Source organism: Sprattus sprattus (assembly GCF_963457725.1).
Source record: "Sprattus sprattus genome assembly, chromosome: 15".
NCBI classification, from domain to species: Eukaryota; Metazoa; Chordata; class Actinopteri; order Clupeiformes; family Clupeidae; genus Sprattus; species Sprattus sprattus.
In genome coordinates this window covers 15,048,177-15,064,496 of record NC_137913.1, presented here as the reverse complement: position 1 = coordinate 15,064,496, position 16,320 = coordinate 15,048,177, and the positions used below count along the sequence as shown (strand labels likewise).

The following is a 16,320-nucleotide window of genomic DNA, read 5'->3' as shown; positions in this document are numbered from 1 at the left end:
TCTGTGAGCGTATATGCACGGCATGCTGATGGCAGGACAAGGGTCTCTCATTATAAGCAGCAGAGCATTGTTTAACATGCAGTGACTGTCTCCCGAGAACGCTTGGCAGCAGTTTGAAAGGGGCGCTTTGTTTGATTGTGCAGATCCGTGTATAAACCACTCCCCTAAGACACCGTTCTCAGCTTCTAAGCAGAACACTGCTGCAATGCACGTTGGAAAGGAACATCAGACCATTGACATTTTGAGCGCACAAAGGCAGTCGGGTAAAACACTAATGAACTCTTGTGCGAGTCAACGTTCTCACGTCCAGCTGGGTGCAGATGGACAGAGGATGGGAGCGTAAAGGATCAAGTGCACTCACGCGAAACGAGTGGATTGGTTGAGTGGAATAGAGGATGTTATCGCGTTTAAGTGTTTATTCACCTTTGTATTTAGTGGAAAGATATAGCGGCTTTTAACGGAGAATGAGAAGAAACAGAGACGCTTCTGAACAACTCGAAGACACAAGTTGTGGGTAAGTTCAAATACTTATGGTCTGTGTGGAGCTGTTTAGCTAAAGTTCTCGTTAAGTTTAAGAAATTAAAACCACACCGATGTCCACATCATGTAGGCATAGGATATGTTTATTGATAAATAGATAGACAGGGAGTTTAGTGCATTCCACGGTCACAGGGGTCTCGGGTGTCATAGAGACGCGCCATGGGATGGCAAGCAAATATCCCCCCAGTGTAAAGAAACAACAAGAAGACGAATGATCTGAACTTGTGCTCTTGTTTATTATTTTGAAAACCTGTGCTTGGATTGTTTCTATTGCATCAACAAATTCAGAAGTGGTAAAACAATGCTAATTTCCTCGATAAATACAACACAGAGTTGAGAATGTACACACAATCAAGATTTATTCTGCACTGAAAATGATCAACCATTCTTTCCCCCTTACCCGCACAGTGACTTAGAGGAGAAAGCCCGTAGCAAGGTTTGATGGCATTATAAGCAGCAGAGCATTGTTTTGATGGCTTCGTGTTTTGACACATTATCATGTCATATATTAGGCATGATATCCTAAGTTTGAGGGATATTTGACAATGTAATGATTACAACAAATGGGTCATATGAGTCGCTGTTCAAGTGTACCTCTGCCTCATGATGCATATAAGTTAGAAAGCAAGGCAAAAGCTGATTGGTTCTGATTGATTTTAATTGTATTATTAAAATGTTCAGTTTGATGATAAGTAGCCTTGAGCATAGTTCATTTTCCTAGCCAAGACGACACAGACAAACGAGGACTGTTATTACTGATGTACTCCTATTGTAATATTTAAGAAAGTCAGCCCCTGCTGCAGCATTGTCTTACAGTATAACTGTACAAGTGTTGCATTGTGTGGGTTGAGACCCTGTGACCACCAAACACGTTGCATAACAAACCCAGCCAGTAGATAAGTGTAAAAAAAAGTGGCTTCATGGTATCGACAGGGTCTTGCAAGGTCTTGCAACACCATGCGAAGAGCAGATCCCTAATGCGCCCTTTGGACTATGTGGGCAGCAGCACTCACTAAATTCGTATTGATTCTCTCACCACAACTGCTCCAAATGTAGTCCACCCACCCATTACCTACACACAAGCTTGGATGTTGTGAAATTTCCAATGTGTTCCACACTGTTTGCAAAACCGAGAGCAATTCAATCTAATTAATGTATGGATTTCATTTTGATAATGCAAAGAAACCACAAAGTCAGAATGAGCATCATAGAAATAGGCAGACTCTCTCCTATCTCACGATCCCAAGGCATGTAGTAAGGCTGTGGCTGTGGCAGATGCTACTACCAGTTATCCAGTACAAAACAACATGCTACACCTTTTCACCTTTTCCTTGTGACCACTACTGAGACAATGTGTGCCGAGTGGGGCCTTTAACGTTGCATAGAGGATATTTTGTCTGTTGTGCAGTGTAGAATCACTGTTCTTTTAATGTCTGTCACTGAACTGTATGTTCTACTGAAATACACTGAATACATGTATGCAAAATAGTTTTTTTAGTCATTTTATCCTCCTTTTCACACCTTTTGTTGTGGAGCCCCTATCAATGCTCTCATAAATATTTATCCATATTTCAATGATGTTTTTCAGTACCCAATTGTGATGGTTTTTTCTGTTCCTAGATGGGATTGAGAATAAATTGGCTCTCCCACACATCTAAATTCACCCTAAGAAATGACTGCTGAAGGCTCAGATTGGCCAGGGCCTGACCAGAGGATTGTTTTTAGATCACGTCCAAGTTCTCTTTTGTGATTTAGTCCAAATCGACCTTATTCACCCCCCCCCCCCCAAAAAAACAGTGAAAATTAGTTTCTGGCAGCACAGATAAGCACATCAATCTTCATCTGAGCTCAAGCTGTCGATCGCTGACATTACTGAAGCTGTAGCTGGTTTCTAAAAGAGGCAGCTTCTTTTTCTGGCGTTTCCCTGTGGGTTGAGAGGCAGCCCCACTTATCTGTGCATGTCATTAGTGAGAAGCAGGTAGCTCTATGCAGATGAGTGTTAGAAGACTTTTTTGAAGTGGGTGGCACTCTAGGCTCAACCTCACCTTACCTGTTCATTGGAGCCACCTCCATCTGCACTGCATATACCTATACATGGCTGTACACTCACCAAGGCACTTAGCCATAGTGTTGTGGACACGCATATACATTGAGAGTATTGCACTGATATATGCATTAACAATATGATAAGTCATTTCGTCAGGTGTAGTGAAAAGGTTTTGCTTTTTGTTTTGCTATAGAAGGTGACTTTTTTATCTCTCGTATCTCTACCCTCCATAAGTCTCCATCACATCTAAAGTCTTACACGTTTGATTATTGTTGCTAGAAATATGGTGGTTAGTTCTGTAGCAACTACTTCTAACGTTTTACTTACTCTTAAACTTCTATCAGACAGTAAATAACCACAAATAATTTCAGGCAAGAAAAATAAATGCATTAAGAAAAGGTAAACATATTCAGTGAGATCAGTATCGTTCAGTTTTCACTGACTGAACTGGCTCAAAGTCTTCCATGTGCAGGGTTGTCTCAGGACAGCAGATGGCTAACCAATCAGTAACATAGCACCGATTCACCAAGTGCCTTTCATTTGACTCCCAAGTGAGTGTCCAACAGTCAGCTTTATGTCTGTTTCATATTACTTAATCTCATTTTCCTTTGCAGGACCTCCGGAGGGCGTCGGCCAACAAAACTACAGGGCCCTCAACTAAAGAAAACTGTCCTGTGGGATCATCGTCCAATCAAAACAAGAGCCCCATTACACCCTCTTTCCGAGGGTTCAACACATCTTTACTGCCTAGGATGAAGCTGTGTATTCCTAAGGAGTGTAATAGGTGTTCATTACATACTCATGAGAGAAGAGCGCGTTCGCCAATTCAGAGCCAGTGATACAGGAGTGCCTCTGATTGGTTGTGTACCTCCACTGGGAGCTCAGAGGGATGTCACTGACCCATCTCCAGGTATAGCCACAGGATTCACAGTCACAACACAGGATTCACAGTCACAACACAGGATTCACAGTCACACAGACAGACACACAAAACACACACGCATTTGTGCCTTCTTTTGGATCCCATCAATCATCATGGAATCAGAGCTGAGGACTGGCCTGTCTGCGGCGGCCATTGTGGCCATCGTCTGCAACTCTGTGGTGGGCTTCCTCCTCCTCATCCTCTTCGCCATCCTCTACAAGGCCTGCCAGGTGCCCTCCTGCCCAGAGAAAACGCCTGTCTTCACGCAAACTCCGGAACAGCAGAGGAGCGAACATAAGTACTTATTGACTGCAGCCTGAGGTACTAATGGGGGAAGAATGCCATCTCACAGTGCATACATTTTACTATCCTGAGGGAAGATTGCTGACCCGAGTGTACATCACCATGGATACCCTTAGTGAAGGAGACTGGGATAAACTTTACTACTTATTGCGTTAAACACACTGGATAATCTGTTGAGTGGTTAAGCCAGATGGTGGTCATAAATTGCCTGCATGGTTTATTTGTCGTAATCAACTAAAACACATACCCAAACACAAGCACACACACACAACACGCACACACACAACACACTCACGCACAACACACACACAGAAACACAGGCACACACACACACCCCCACACACACACAACACAGGCACACACACACACACACACACACACACACACACACACACACAAAAGCACACACACACACACACACAACACCCACAGCACACACACATACACACACACACTCAAACAATGCACACAGAAGGAACTCTGTTTGAGGATCTCAATGTGGAACGAGAGCATTGTGCCTTTTGAGTCCCTCTCTCTTTCTCTCTCTTGCGGTATGAAGCGCGGTGGAGAACATGAAAAGCATGTCATAAAATGGAGCAAAGCCTCTTACGCGCTTTGAGACTGTCCATCTGTCAGTCTATTTACCGCTCCTTTATGATCACCCTCACTCGAAGAAAAGCTCAGATCTATTTGACCGTTTTGTAACAGTGGTCAGCCCTTGTGAGTTATAAGAGTGTAAGATGACAGCCAGACTTGCAAGCTCTTCAAATAGTGAGAAAGAGAGAGTTCATATACAGAAAGTGTGTGGGAACAGAAAGGTGGATGATTTGTAGTGGTAGAGCCAGACAGTTAATAACTCATAGTAAAACAGTGAACAGGTTCACCAATGACTGGAACAGTAGGTGACTACAGAGAACTAAACACTCTGCTCTCCTCCCATATAAAGACTGGAAAATGGTACTTTGCTGCATTGTAACTATCTATACTGTACATTGACATTGTGTGTGAAATGACTAATATTTATAAATTACATTTACCTACACTGTGTTTTACATGGTTTTTCACAGTTTTTCTATCCATAAATGTCCTCATGCCTGTACTGATGATGCTGTACTCATAGTTATGTAATTAAATGAACTGACAAATTAAACTGAAACTTCTTCAGTCCAGTCCAATTAATCTATTTATTCATTTCTCAAGGGGTCATTTGGTTGCTGCCTCCAACACATACTGAAAGGGCTTCACTGAATAATAAAGGTCATTTATAAAAAACTAGACAGTATACATCTTTAACAAGCAAAAAAGAAACCCCCGAATAGACATTAATTAAAAACAGAATTCTGTAAAATATCAAATTTAAATTCAACTGTTCTGATCATAGTCGAGTGTTATTTATGAACAGCTTTCATGCTTTGTTTATTTATTCTCATTCATACAGAGCACATCCTTTTAACATCACTAGTGCCTTGAACACCGTCACCTATGGGAACGCTTGCATCAATAGACATGTCAGCCAAATGAGGGTCATTGGGGCAGTTTGTAGGTTCCTAGGCTGTCCCCAGGGTCAGGCCTTTCCCATCAGGCAATGAGCCTCTGACAGCCACAGATCCTTATTTTGTGTGTTGCTTACCCACACTAATGAGATTTCAGAAGCTCTTTAATAGCCTCCAAAGCTGAACAGTGCAACAGGGCAGCTGTAAACCCAGGAGTGATCACACCAGTGACTAAAATAGGCGCGTAAGCTCTAAGCCAATGCCACGCCAGTTAAGGGTGATGGCAGAGCAGAGAGAGCAAGGCTTAGCCAGGAGGATCACCAATGTCTCTGTATAAAGTTATATCCATTTAATGTAATTTAATGTAATAAATTCAATATTTTGTCAACATGCTGAGATGAGTCAACTCTTGCCTTGTGACTGAGTAGGCGCTAGCATACAATGCAGTCATGCATTCCTTCATGTGTTATACCAAACTGATTCAAGTACTGACTCCACTAAACCATCATTTCCGTCTGTACCTGTCTGATTGCCAGTTTATCACCCTGTCCTTGGTTAATCCTTCTCTGACTTTGTCTTCTTTCTGTCTTTCTTTCCCTCTATCTTTATTCAAATATTAGGCCGAAGAATCTATTCATCTCTATCTCCCTTATTCAGTCATCTGGCCTACTCTGATTTAGTCTCTCCCTTTGTCACTCCCCTCTTTCGTCTGTCCTTTGCTCTCCCTGTCTATTCACCCTACGCATGGTCGCAATGGCCCAAGGTTACAACTCTGTATCAAACAGAGTCAAATTCCCAAGGTTCATTAACAGCAACAGGCTGAGTCTGATTTTGCAAGTGCATAACAGGACCTTTTCGTGTTCAGATGTTTTGGTGTAGAAGGTTGGTCTAATGCAAATCCATTTTTGAGGCCTTCAGTCCGAAATAAATTCATTTTGAACACAGGTTGTGTTTTTGGGCTAATTATTATCATCAGATTTTGGAAAACATGTTTTTGTAAACATCCAACAGCAGTTATTGTTTTACCTCAGTTCCCAGCCAAAGCTCTGTACGGTTTATTTGATCATTATGCTAGGAATCAATTATCAGACCATATAAATATACCCTTTGTTGTGGATAATTGATTGAATTCTGATGATAATCACCAAAACAGGCTCTGTTTTGATCCTTTCATATGACCCACTAGCTTTTTCAAAATGGCTTTAAAAAAAATCAAGGCAAGTTGTGGGTGAAGTTTCCATTGTAATGGCTTGCACATGCACTCCGAAAGCGAAAACACAGTTATATTAATACAACCCTATGTAGTCAACTGTACATATCAGTCAATATACGTGTGAAACGTTTTGATTAACTCTATTGCTTCCATGTATTACTTTGTTGCATGTTGCATAGTAGGAAATTACTGTAATTACTTGATGGTAAATACTGAAGGAGTGCATTTGTGTTCAGGGGTCCCAAGATCAGCTGTGTTTGACAACATGAGCGCCTGCCAGCCCCAAATGTGGTGACTTTGAGATTTGTTTCCTGGCTGTACCTCAAATCTCCACAGCCTCGTTTGCATTCCTAATGTTCCCATACAGCAGCTTGAACAAAGACCAACAAACAATCAAGCACCCTCGAGAGACTGAAAATGTGCAAGTCAGATTGTGCTATCATTGTTTTGCAGAGATAGGGGCCAAAATGGATAGACAGTTTCAGATGCCTGATTTCAGACTGTTGAGTGACCCTTGCTCTCGTCATTCATCATAAAATGTCATATGTTTCAATGGCTTTCCATTAGCCCTCAATGGGGTGAGTCAGAGGCCTCATTTGTGCTGTGCGGTGCTAGCTGAGCTGCCCCCCCCCCCCCTCACACACACACACAACACACACACACACACACACACACACACACACACACACACACACACACACACACACACACACTCACACACACACTCCCCAGAGAGGATTAGTCAACTGACCACAGTGGCATTGCATAACAAGATCAGGGGATATTGAAAAAAAAGAAAGATACTAATGAACGACATAATCTGCTTCCCCATCTGCAAGGCTGTAAAGGGTTGCATAAGCCACATTTGAGGAGGACAGAGACAGCAACTATCCTTTCTTCATTAATTTCTTCATTTCTCTTTCCATCTCTATAGCCTTACCCATTCCCTGCATTTCTCTCCCTCTGCTTTCTCTCTCTCTCTCTCTTTCATTTCTCACTCACAGTCTTGTTTACTTTTGGTTCATAGTTATTTACAATTGGATGAATGTGTCGTTATTCATAAAATCCTTGATGAATTACTTTAAATTAGTATTTCCTTACTTTGCAGGAGTTTCTTCTTGCTTGATGCTAGTTATAAAGAACGCCCTCACCACAAATGATGATCACCTCACATCACATCTACTATTAGTTATAGTAGATGTGACTCACATCTACTATTACAAAATGTTCTCTCCCTAGAATGTACAAAACAGCAAATTGCCACAGTATCACAAAAGCCACTGATTCTTTCCCCAGCTGTTGTAGCATATCAGCACAGGACCTAGTCACACAAAAAAACGAGTTCCAAATTCTGTTCTTTGAAAGTATCAGTATGACATGACTTTTGTGGCCTGACTGTTGGGGAAATGGCTACTAGCCTATGTATGTTCATTACTGTTGCTTCTTCTCTCAATGCTTCTCCCAGAGAACATTACACCATCCAATGTTTTTCTTCCACAATAACCCAGCTGCATTGGTTTGTGGCATTTCCTCTTAGATACATACAGACTTTTCAATAAGACCCTAATAGCCATCACAAATGTATCAGTTATGATGTCATTGCAACACTCACAGCAAGCATGATTGTGAAAACTCCTTAACATCCTTCATTTTCGCGTTTGTTTGTTGTTTGTTGTTAATTTTTTTATGTAGGATGGCATGCATGTGTAAGATGTTAAGCGAAAGAGACCTTGACAAGATTTAGCGGTGTTGCTGAGATAAAGTGGCAATCTGCGTGAATCAGTCCCAGATTGTTCTTGAAATATGGAGCTGGCGCCCCCTAACGTTGAAAGCTTTTGTTTTTGCAGATGTTTTTGTATCTGCCTACACTTATCTGATCTGAAATGGTTAAAATGGCAGTGCAAAGTAGAAAAACATATTTTCACATTTATTCTGTGGAGCTATATTCCAACTAAGGTATAAGGAACATCAAAAACTGCAAAGTGACAGTGACTGGAGGTCTGAGGTGTTGCAGTGGTCATCTAAATAAAGTGTTGATAGTGTACAGTTTAAAGGATGATGAGGGAAGAGAGTGAGTGGGGACGTAGTTTTAATCGACCATCCTTATCCCATAAAGCGAGTTCCGCAGAAGTCAGAGATAATTTTTTTGTCCGTAGAAATGGAATCATGTTTTTGAATTTGTGAGAGAGAGATGGCCTTCCAATGAACAGTTCACTAAACGAACATTTGAGATGGACAATTCTCTTTGAATGGGTCCTTACCGTCAGAACGAGGACCAGCATCTGCGAATGACCTAGTTTGCAGGTAATCGGTGAAGGTGCTGTCCAAGGTGCTGAACTGGAACAATTACAGTAGTGGCGCCAGAACATCTCTGTAACTTTACTGGTCCAACACAACAGCTGAACTGGATGACATGATTTCTGTCTCCTGACTCTTATCTTAGCAAAAGCCACATGTTGGCAATTTATTTGGACTGAAAATGAGCCAGTTTGCTCTATTCTGAATCAGCGTTCTGATTTAACGTCTCCACATGACTCAAGCATTCACAAAACTTCACATTAAAAAACTCCGTACACAATGCATGCTGATTTAAAGTTGTTAAATGGATGGTATTACCTCTATCAGTGTATGCACAGCACAATTATAAATTATGTATCTGTGCGTCATTAGATATGATCTGGAGATGTCATAAGGAAATAGATAATGACATAATATGTTTATATGTTGTAGTCTAGACTTGGGTGGAGCCGTTATGGGCCTTGTTTTGTAGCGCACTGAGTGCAGCGGCCTCTGGAGGGACCGCTCCACAATCGAGCCACAGTTTGGCGACTCTGGTTGGAAGCCACGGCCCCGGAAGTGGGTGGTTGCGGGTTGAGTCGCCGCTTGGTCATCGCTGACTGAATTGGCTGCTGGGATGACGGCTGGAGCCTATTTGAGATCTGAGAAACTGTGATTGTGATCATATAGAAACCTACAATTGCACCATTACATCATTGATACGAACTTATTGGACGCTTTAAAAAACGCTGAGCCAAGATGATGGAGGAAATGGATAGATTTCAAGTGCCGCCGTCGGTTCAATCGGAGATGCAGCCTTTAGTGAGTAGCCTAATATTCCTGGATTAGAACGGTTCATGTGGGCTGTAACATACGAACATTTGTTTATTCATATAAGCAGACGTTTTTGAGTTTAATTTAGAGGCTCGTTGAATCATTTTATCACCGATATTGAGGCGATTGTTAGAATGGGTTTGTAAACACTTATCTACCACGTACAGCGACAAATCTGTGATAGATATGTAAGAAAACAGATACCGCGATCAGTTACAATCCAGTCACAGCACTATTTCCCGGCAGGGAAAACAGGCAGCATCAGTACCATTCAATATAACTTCTGGGATAACGATCACGTAGGATGGTTCAATTCTACTGGTTATTCAATCTCGACAACCAAATGGTGAACAGTGTCTGATTCAAGGTGTCAGTGAACAAAATCCCATCCTTTACTTAGATGGCGGATGGATGTGATATTTGCTTCGCTGGGGGGATTCTCATACGTTTCTATTGGAACTCGGGAAGGCCCTGTCCTACAGATTGCCTCATCATGCAGAGACGGAGACGTGCAGACTAGTAGCCTATCCACACATACGCTTGAAACCTCCCTTAGTTGATCATGTCTCAGGAAATGGGCAAGCATGTTTTAGAGGTATTTTTTGACACAAATGTATTAATGCCATTTTGTTCGTGTACATGGTGTTATTATAGGCTAATGCATGCATTCTTCTGCCGATGGCCACAATGTCAGTTAGAAAGAAAGAAACTGTCAACTGAAAATATTCTACTCTCAGAAGTTACGGTCATAAAGCAATTCTGTCCACTCTCTGTGTGTCTCCCTCCCTCTACCCTGTCTCTCCCTATTCCGTCCTTCCATTCACCAGGACCCAGCATCCTCTACCACTTCAGAGGCGGACTCTGACACCCGAGACGGGGAACCCGCAACTTTAAACTATAAACCCTCCCCTCTGCAGATGAAGATAGGTGAGCTGTCCCCCCAGTTTTTAAACTCGCAGTTCTTATTACTTCATCGTTACATCTAGCAATAGGTCTATGGGTTGGTATAACTGGCGTTGTTGTTCTACCTGGCTCTGTACTGTCTGGGACTATGGCTCTGAATTGCATCACTTTGTGCATATTTAATTGCATTCAAGTAAGTATATATTTACCACTTGCCAGTTGACTGACTGTATGTCCGTGATGTGGTTTCTGGTGTGCAGAGAAACAGAGAGAGTTGGCCAGGAAGGGCTCAGTGAAGAATGGCAACGCAGGGAGCCCAGTGAATCAGCAGCCCAAGAAGAATAATGTGATGGCCAGAACGAGGTACTTACTCAACACCAATTTACTGTTGCAGGGGATGAGGGAATCATCTATGCGGCACTGTATTCTGTGAAGCGAGCTGTTTTTCCTTTTAGGAATTCTCCAATGTTCATGTAATCTAATCTTAAGTGATGATCATGGTCTCCTCATTTTTTTTATTTTAGGTTGGTGGTCCCAAATAAAGGCTACTCATCTTTAGACCAAAGTCCAGATGAGAAACCTCTCGTTGCTTTAGATACAGACAGGTATGAAAGCTATTTCATTGTTTTTGTTCTGACAACCTTTTTTATTTCCAAAGGACAAGCAGTACTGTCATTTATACTCATGTGTTCTTGCTTTTGCTGCAGTGATGATGACTTTGACATGTCGAGATATTCTTCGTCAGGATACTCTTCGGCTGAGGTGAGATGTCTAAGGGCTCAGATACACATACGCATCTTTTTTCAGGCAGAAACGCTTCAGTAACGCCTTGGCAAAGTGCGGCGGCCAAAACAGAAGCGGTGCGCTTCCCTGCCTTGCGCTGGAAAGTTGAGAATAGTTCAACTTTTAAGCGCACCTAAAAAACGCTTCAAAGACGCAACGTGTGGTGGAGAAGGGGCGCACGCTTTAAACGCGCCGTACCATAGGAATCAATGCATTTGCTCGCGTCCCGTTTTTACAAAAACGCGTATGTGTATCTGAGCCCTAAAGGAACATGTAGTTTTATACACCAAATAACACTGATCATTTTACCTTCATGCCAAGATTCATACTTTCATATATAATGGAACAAAGGACTTCTGCTTTGATGAGAACTTGGCAGAATGGCTGATAAAAACCTTGTAGTCAAATGTTTAGGTCAGTAACATTTATCATAAAGACTTATTCATTCAGTCATCATTTTGGTGTTATCTATTAAATAGCTTCTTGCGTCAATTACAATGTGATTTTTGACAACTTAGGAAGGGATTTAAAGAAGGGCAGTTTTCACAGCAAAGAGAGTTTTATGAGTGGAACTTGGCTTAATGAGGAATGTTATAACAGAACCAAAACCAAAACAGAAAAACACTGTAGCTACTACACAATACTCGTGCACAGAACAACACTGTACTACACAATGCTCATGCATAGAACAACACTGTGCTACACAATACTCATGCATAAAACAACACTGTACTACACAAAAGTCGTGCACAGAACAACACTGTAGTACTACACAATGCTCATGCATAGAACAACACTGTACTACACAATGTATATATCTGTATATATACATGTATATACGTATAACTATAAATTCCAGCTAAATCCACTGAGATGCTTTACATCCAACAACCTTTTCTTCTCATTTTGCAGCAAATCAACCAGGATTTAAACATTCAGCTGCTGAAGGATGGCTACCGTCTGGACGAGATCCCAGACGACGAAGACCTCGACCTCATACCCCCCAAAGCAGTGAATCCTACGTGCATCTGTTGCCAAGCCACGTCCTCCACAGCTTGCCAGATCCAGTAGAGTCGTCCCCGTCTCCTGTCCCACCCCTGCCATCCACTAATGTCTCTCCAGTGAATCCATCTCACCGTGTGAGTGGTGACCAATTTCCGTGGGTTAAGCAAAACATTGGAAATGACAAATAAAATAAGGCGATAGAAGAGAAACATACGTACAATAACCTAAATTAATTCAGAATTACAGTTCATACAGGGGAAATGTGGGAAGGGTTATCTCAAACAAAGGTCTCTTATTGATGGCTTCCTCCTATGGCAGGACACGCACTTCCTTGTTTGGTTAAGAGACAGGAGAAGCCAGTGAGGAATTAACTTACTGCCCCTCCTCCTGACTGGCCTTGCATAGTTTAATTCATTTAATTAGGTAGTAGAATAAAAAAGAGAACTAAAAACATTTCGATTTAACATTTTAGAAATGTGAAACCTGTTTAAAATCTGCTGCTAACTGACACTCATTTCTGTGTTGTGACATGACTGCTTCTATGTTATATTTACTGTTCTGCGCTTACACTTTCAATTTGTGTGTTTTTTCCCCTCACATTTAACGTTTAATCCTGGAAATTTCAAAGAGTCCTGAGATGTTTCACAGGATGTTCAGTCTCCTTGTGTAAGGGTTTATGGGCACAGCAGGGCCACAGGGTGACACTGCATAGCACTGAGGGCAGAATAGTGTAGCATGTATTAGGGCTTTGCACTTTTGGTTCACTTTGTGCACTTTTGGTTCACTTTTCGAAACGCTTTGATTTACTTTGAATTGCCCTATATCTGCAGTGGAATGCGAATGAATGTATCATAAAGGAAGAGTATGCAGATACTTCTCAATTGATCAGGCATATCAGTCTATACAGCTTGAATTTAATTTCTTTTCATTTTTCTGTCTGGCCATGTGGCATGTATTGCAATACGCACACTTAAATGTATCCTTTAATAATATCTTGTGAATAATATGCCTTCCTGTCACTGCCTATGGCTTTAATGTGGTTTTGTTTCCTCTCTATAAACAGAGCATATGTATAACATTTGGTGAGGGTAAATAACCAAACAAACTTCAGTGAAAGTAATCAGGCCAGAAAGAACAATGGGGAAAAACATGAAGGGGTTATATCCTTATGCATTGCAGTTTATTACGTGACCTTTGAACTGCATCATTTGGGAAAACATCAGCGATATCTGGGCCCACAAAATAACTTTTTGCCATCCTTGGGATGAATGCGTCCGTCATTAGAGTGACTTTGTTGGGATAGCTGTAAATCATTTCTAATAGCCCTCCTTACAAGAGCACAAGTAAAATCACTCGAGGCTCAGTCTTTTAAAGCAACAAAAGAGATTGTACAAAGAATTTGGCCACAGATTTGGATTTGGAGAATGGCAGCTAGAGTCTTGTGCAATGGAAAAGTTTTGGCACTAGGGGAAAATGCTCTCTTAGTGGTTAGGTATTTTAGTGTAAGCAGTGTGTTGGCATATACTTCAATATGCAAAGGCAAGTATCCAATACATTCACTGTACATTAACTACATTTCTGGTTGTGAAGGCTTGGTTTGTCATATAACATCTCTTGTAGGGTTCTTGGTCAGGGCCCTCCCCCAAATGGTGTTTACAGCTACTTTTGTGTTCACACTTGTACTTAGACTGACTTCTAATTTTCATCTAACACAGCACATTTTTTAACATTCTTAACTCCATTACGTGGATTTGGTTTTGTCGTTTGAGTGTTTGTTTACTTTTTCACTGGATCTGTAACACGACATTTTGTGACATTTGGATAAACAGGACTCACTCTTCTCCAAATTAGTTTGCGTATAGAGTATGCCTTAAATGAGGAGTACTAACTGGAATGAAAATGGTATGTTTTGACTCTGTAAGACATACTGGGAGTCTCTATTTGAAACACAACTTTGTTTTGTTTTTTTTAAATATATTAATGATTATGTAGAACTATCCATGAGTATTTAACTATGTTACAATTCTCTGTTGTGAAAGATATCAATAAACACAAAGCCAAAATGAATCTTGTTGAGTTACGTATGATTTAGTTGCATTACAGACAAAACAACTCCACACAATACAGCACTGCGTGATGATAAATGCCACACAGCTAAAACCATATGTGCACAAACGAATGTCTGGCTTACTTATACCATAATAATAATAATACTTTATTGTTATATAGCACTTTTCTAGAAACTCAAAGACGCTTAAAGACCATAATCGTACCTACAGTGCCACTTGAAAGTATGTGAACCCCTTGAGCACTTAAGCGTTTTCTGTTGTTTTACCATGATTTTTCATTTTTTTATCACCAATTTCCCATAGATGAAATGTCAGGTTTATGTTTATCATTTGCATGTACTTGTTTAGAGGAAATTGTTTGAGTAGCCGAAAAACTACATGAAACATGGAATTAGTCCATTTCAAAAGTAAGTGAACCCCCAGCTGAATTGATAAAGTCAAGCAGGTAACAGATTCAGTGAAATTTATTTGGGTGATTAATTAGTCAATTGAGCAAACCGATCATCTGAGACATCCTTAGGGAAAGGTTTGGGCAACACAGATTAACCAACCAAACTACTGTAGTGCCAAGGTGTACCCACACAGATCAACAATGCAGAGAGGAAACGAGATATCCGAGAACATCAGGAAGAAGGTACTGACAGCCCATCAGTCTTGGGAAAGCTATAAGACCATCTCCAAAAGATTCCAGCTCCATCCATCCATCCAAGACAAATAATTTAGAAATGGAGGGCATTCAACATGACCGCATCTCTGCCTAGAAGTGGACGCCCTTCAAGACCATCACCAAGAAGCACCAGAAGAAGAATAAATCAGGTAAAAGTCAACCCACACATCATCTCAGAGTTTCGGACCTCTCTGGCAGCATCTGGGGTAAATGTACATGGGTCTACAATCAGACGAAAATTGTTGGTTTTGATCGTGACAAAATAATTCTATCTCGGACTCATCTGTTTAAAGAAGGGACTTCCAGAAGGCCTTTGGTTTATCCAAGTGCTCTTGGGCAAAGTTGAAACGGGCAGTTTTGTTCTTTCTTGAGAGCTGAGGCTTCCTTCTAGCAACCCGATCATGAATGTTATGTCTATTCAATTTTCGTCTGATTGTAGACCCATGTACATTTACCCCAGATGCTGCCAGAGAGGTCCGAAACTCTTTAGAGGTTATTTGTGGGTTGACTTTTACCTGATTTATTCTTCTTCTGGTGCTTCTTGGTGATGGTCTTGATGGGCGTCCACTTCTAGGCAGAGATGCGGTCATGTTGAATGCCCTCCATTTCTAAATTATTTGTCTTGGATGGATGGATGGAGCTGGAATCTTTTGGAGATGGTCTTATAGCTTTCTCCAGACTGATGGGCTGTCAGAACCTTCTTCCTGATGTTCTCGGATATCTCGTTTCCTTTCGGCATTGTTGATCTGTGTGGGTACACCTTGGCACTACAGTAGTTTGGTTGGTTTCCTCTCTCTTTTAATCTGTGTTGCCCAAACCTTACCCTAAGGATGTCTCAGATGATCGGTTTGCTTAATTGACTAATTAAGCACCCAAATAAGTTTCACTGAATCTGTTACCTGCTTGACTTTACCAATTCAGCTGGGGGTTCACTTACTTTTGAAATGGACTAATTCCATGTTTCATGTAGTCTTTTGGCTACTCAAACAATTCCCTCTAAAAAAAGTACACGCAAATGATAAACATAAACCTGACATTCCTTCTATGGAAAATTGGTGATGAAAAAAATGAAAAATCATGGTAAAACAACAGAAAACTCCTAAGTGGTCAAGGGGTTCACATACTTTAAAGTGGCACTGTACATGTACCTACATGTACTTTACAGCAGCAACATAGTAATTATTCAGTAATATGATACTGTGACTATTGATGCTAATGAAATACACTCTTCCATAGCAATGTTTACTGCTGTATGCTATTTTTC

General features: G+C 41.1%; 1 protein-coding gene and 1 long non-coding RNA gene across 3 annotated transcripts; both read left to right on the top strand.

Annotated features, from left to right (window-relative positions):
• The first annotated feature begins 226 nt into the window (after window positions 1-226).
• On the top strand, window positions 227-4,976 carry LOC308376765. Its single transcript, XR_013968921.1, has 2 exons — window positions 227-514; window positions 3,202-4,976. It is a non-coding gene; the product is annotated as an uncharacterized lncRNA (long non-coding RNA).
• A 4,578-nt stretch (window positions 4,977-9,554) lies between these two features.
• fam219ab (family with sequence similarity 219 member Ab) lies at window positions 9,555-12,386 on the top strand (the record flags this gene model as incomplete). Of its 2 annotated transcripts, none has more annotated exons than XM_080852287.1 (6): window positions 9,555-9,617; window positions 10,457-10,556; window positions 10,793-10,895; window positions 11,057-11,137; window positions 11,240-11,294; window positions 12,231-12,386. In XM_080852287.1, 6 exons carry the CDS (start codon window positions 9,555-9,557, stop codon window positions 12,384-12,386), a joined length of 558 nt encoding a protein of 185 aa, XP_080708413.1. The 2 variants fall into 2 exon arrangements, with proteins under 2 accessions (XP_080708413.1, XP_080708412.1); XM_080852286.1 differs by having other exon boundaries at window positions 12,228-12,386.
• Between the last annotated feature and the right edge of the window lie 3,934 nt (window positions 12,387-16,320).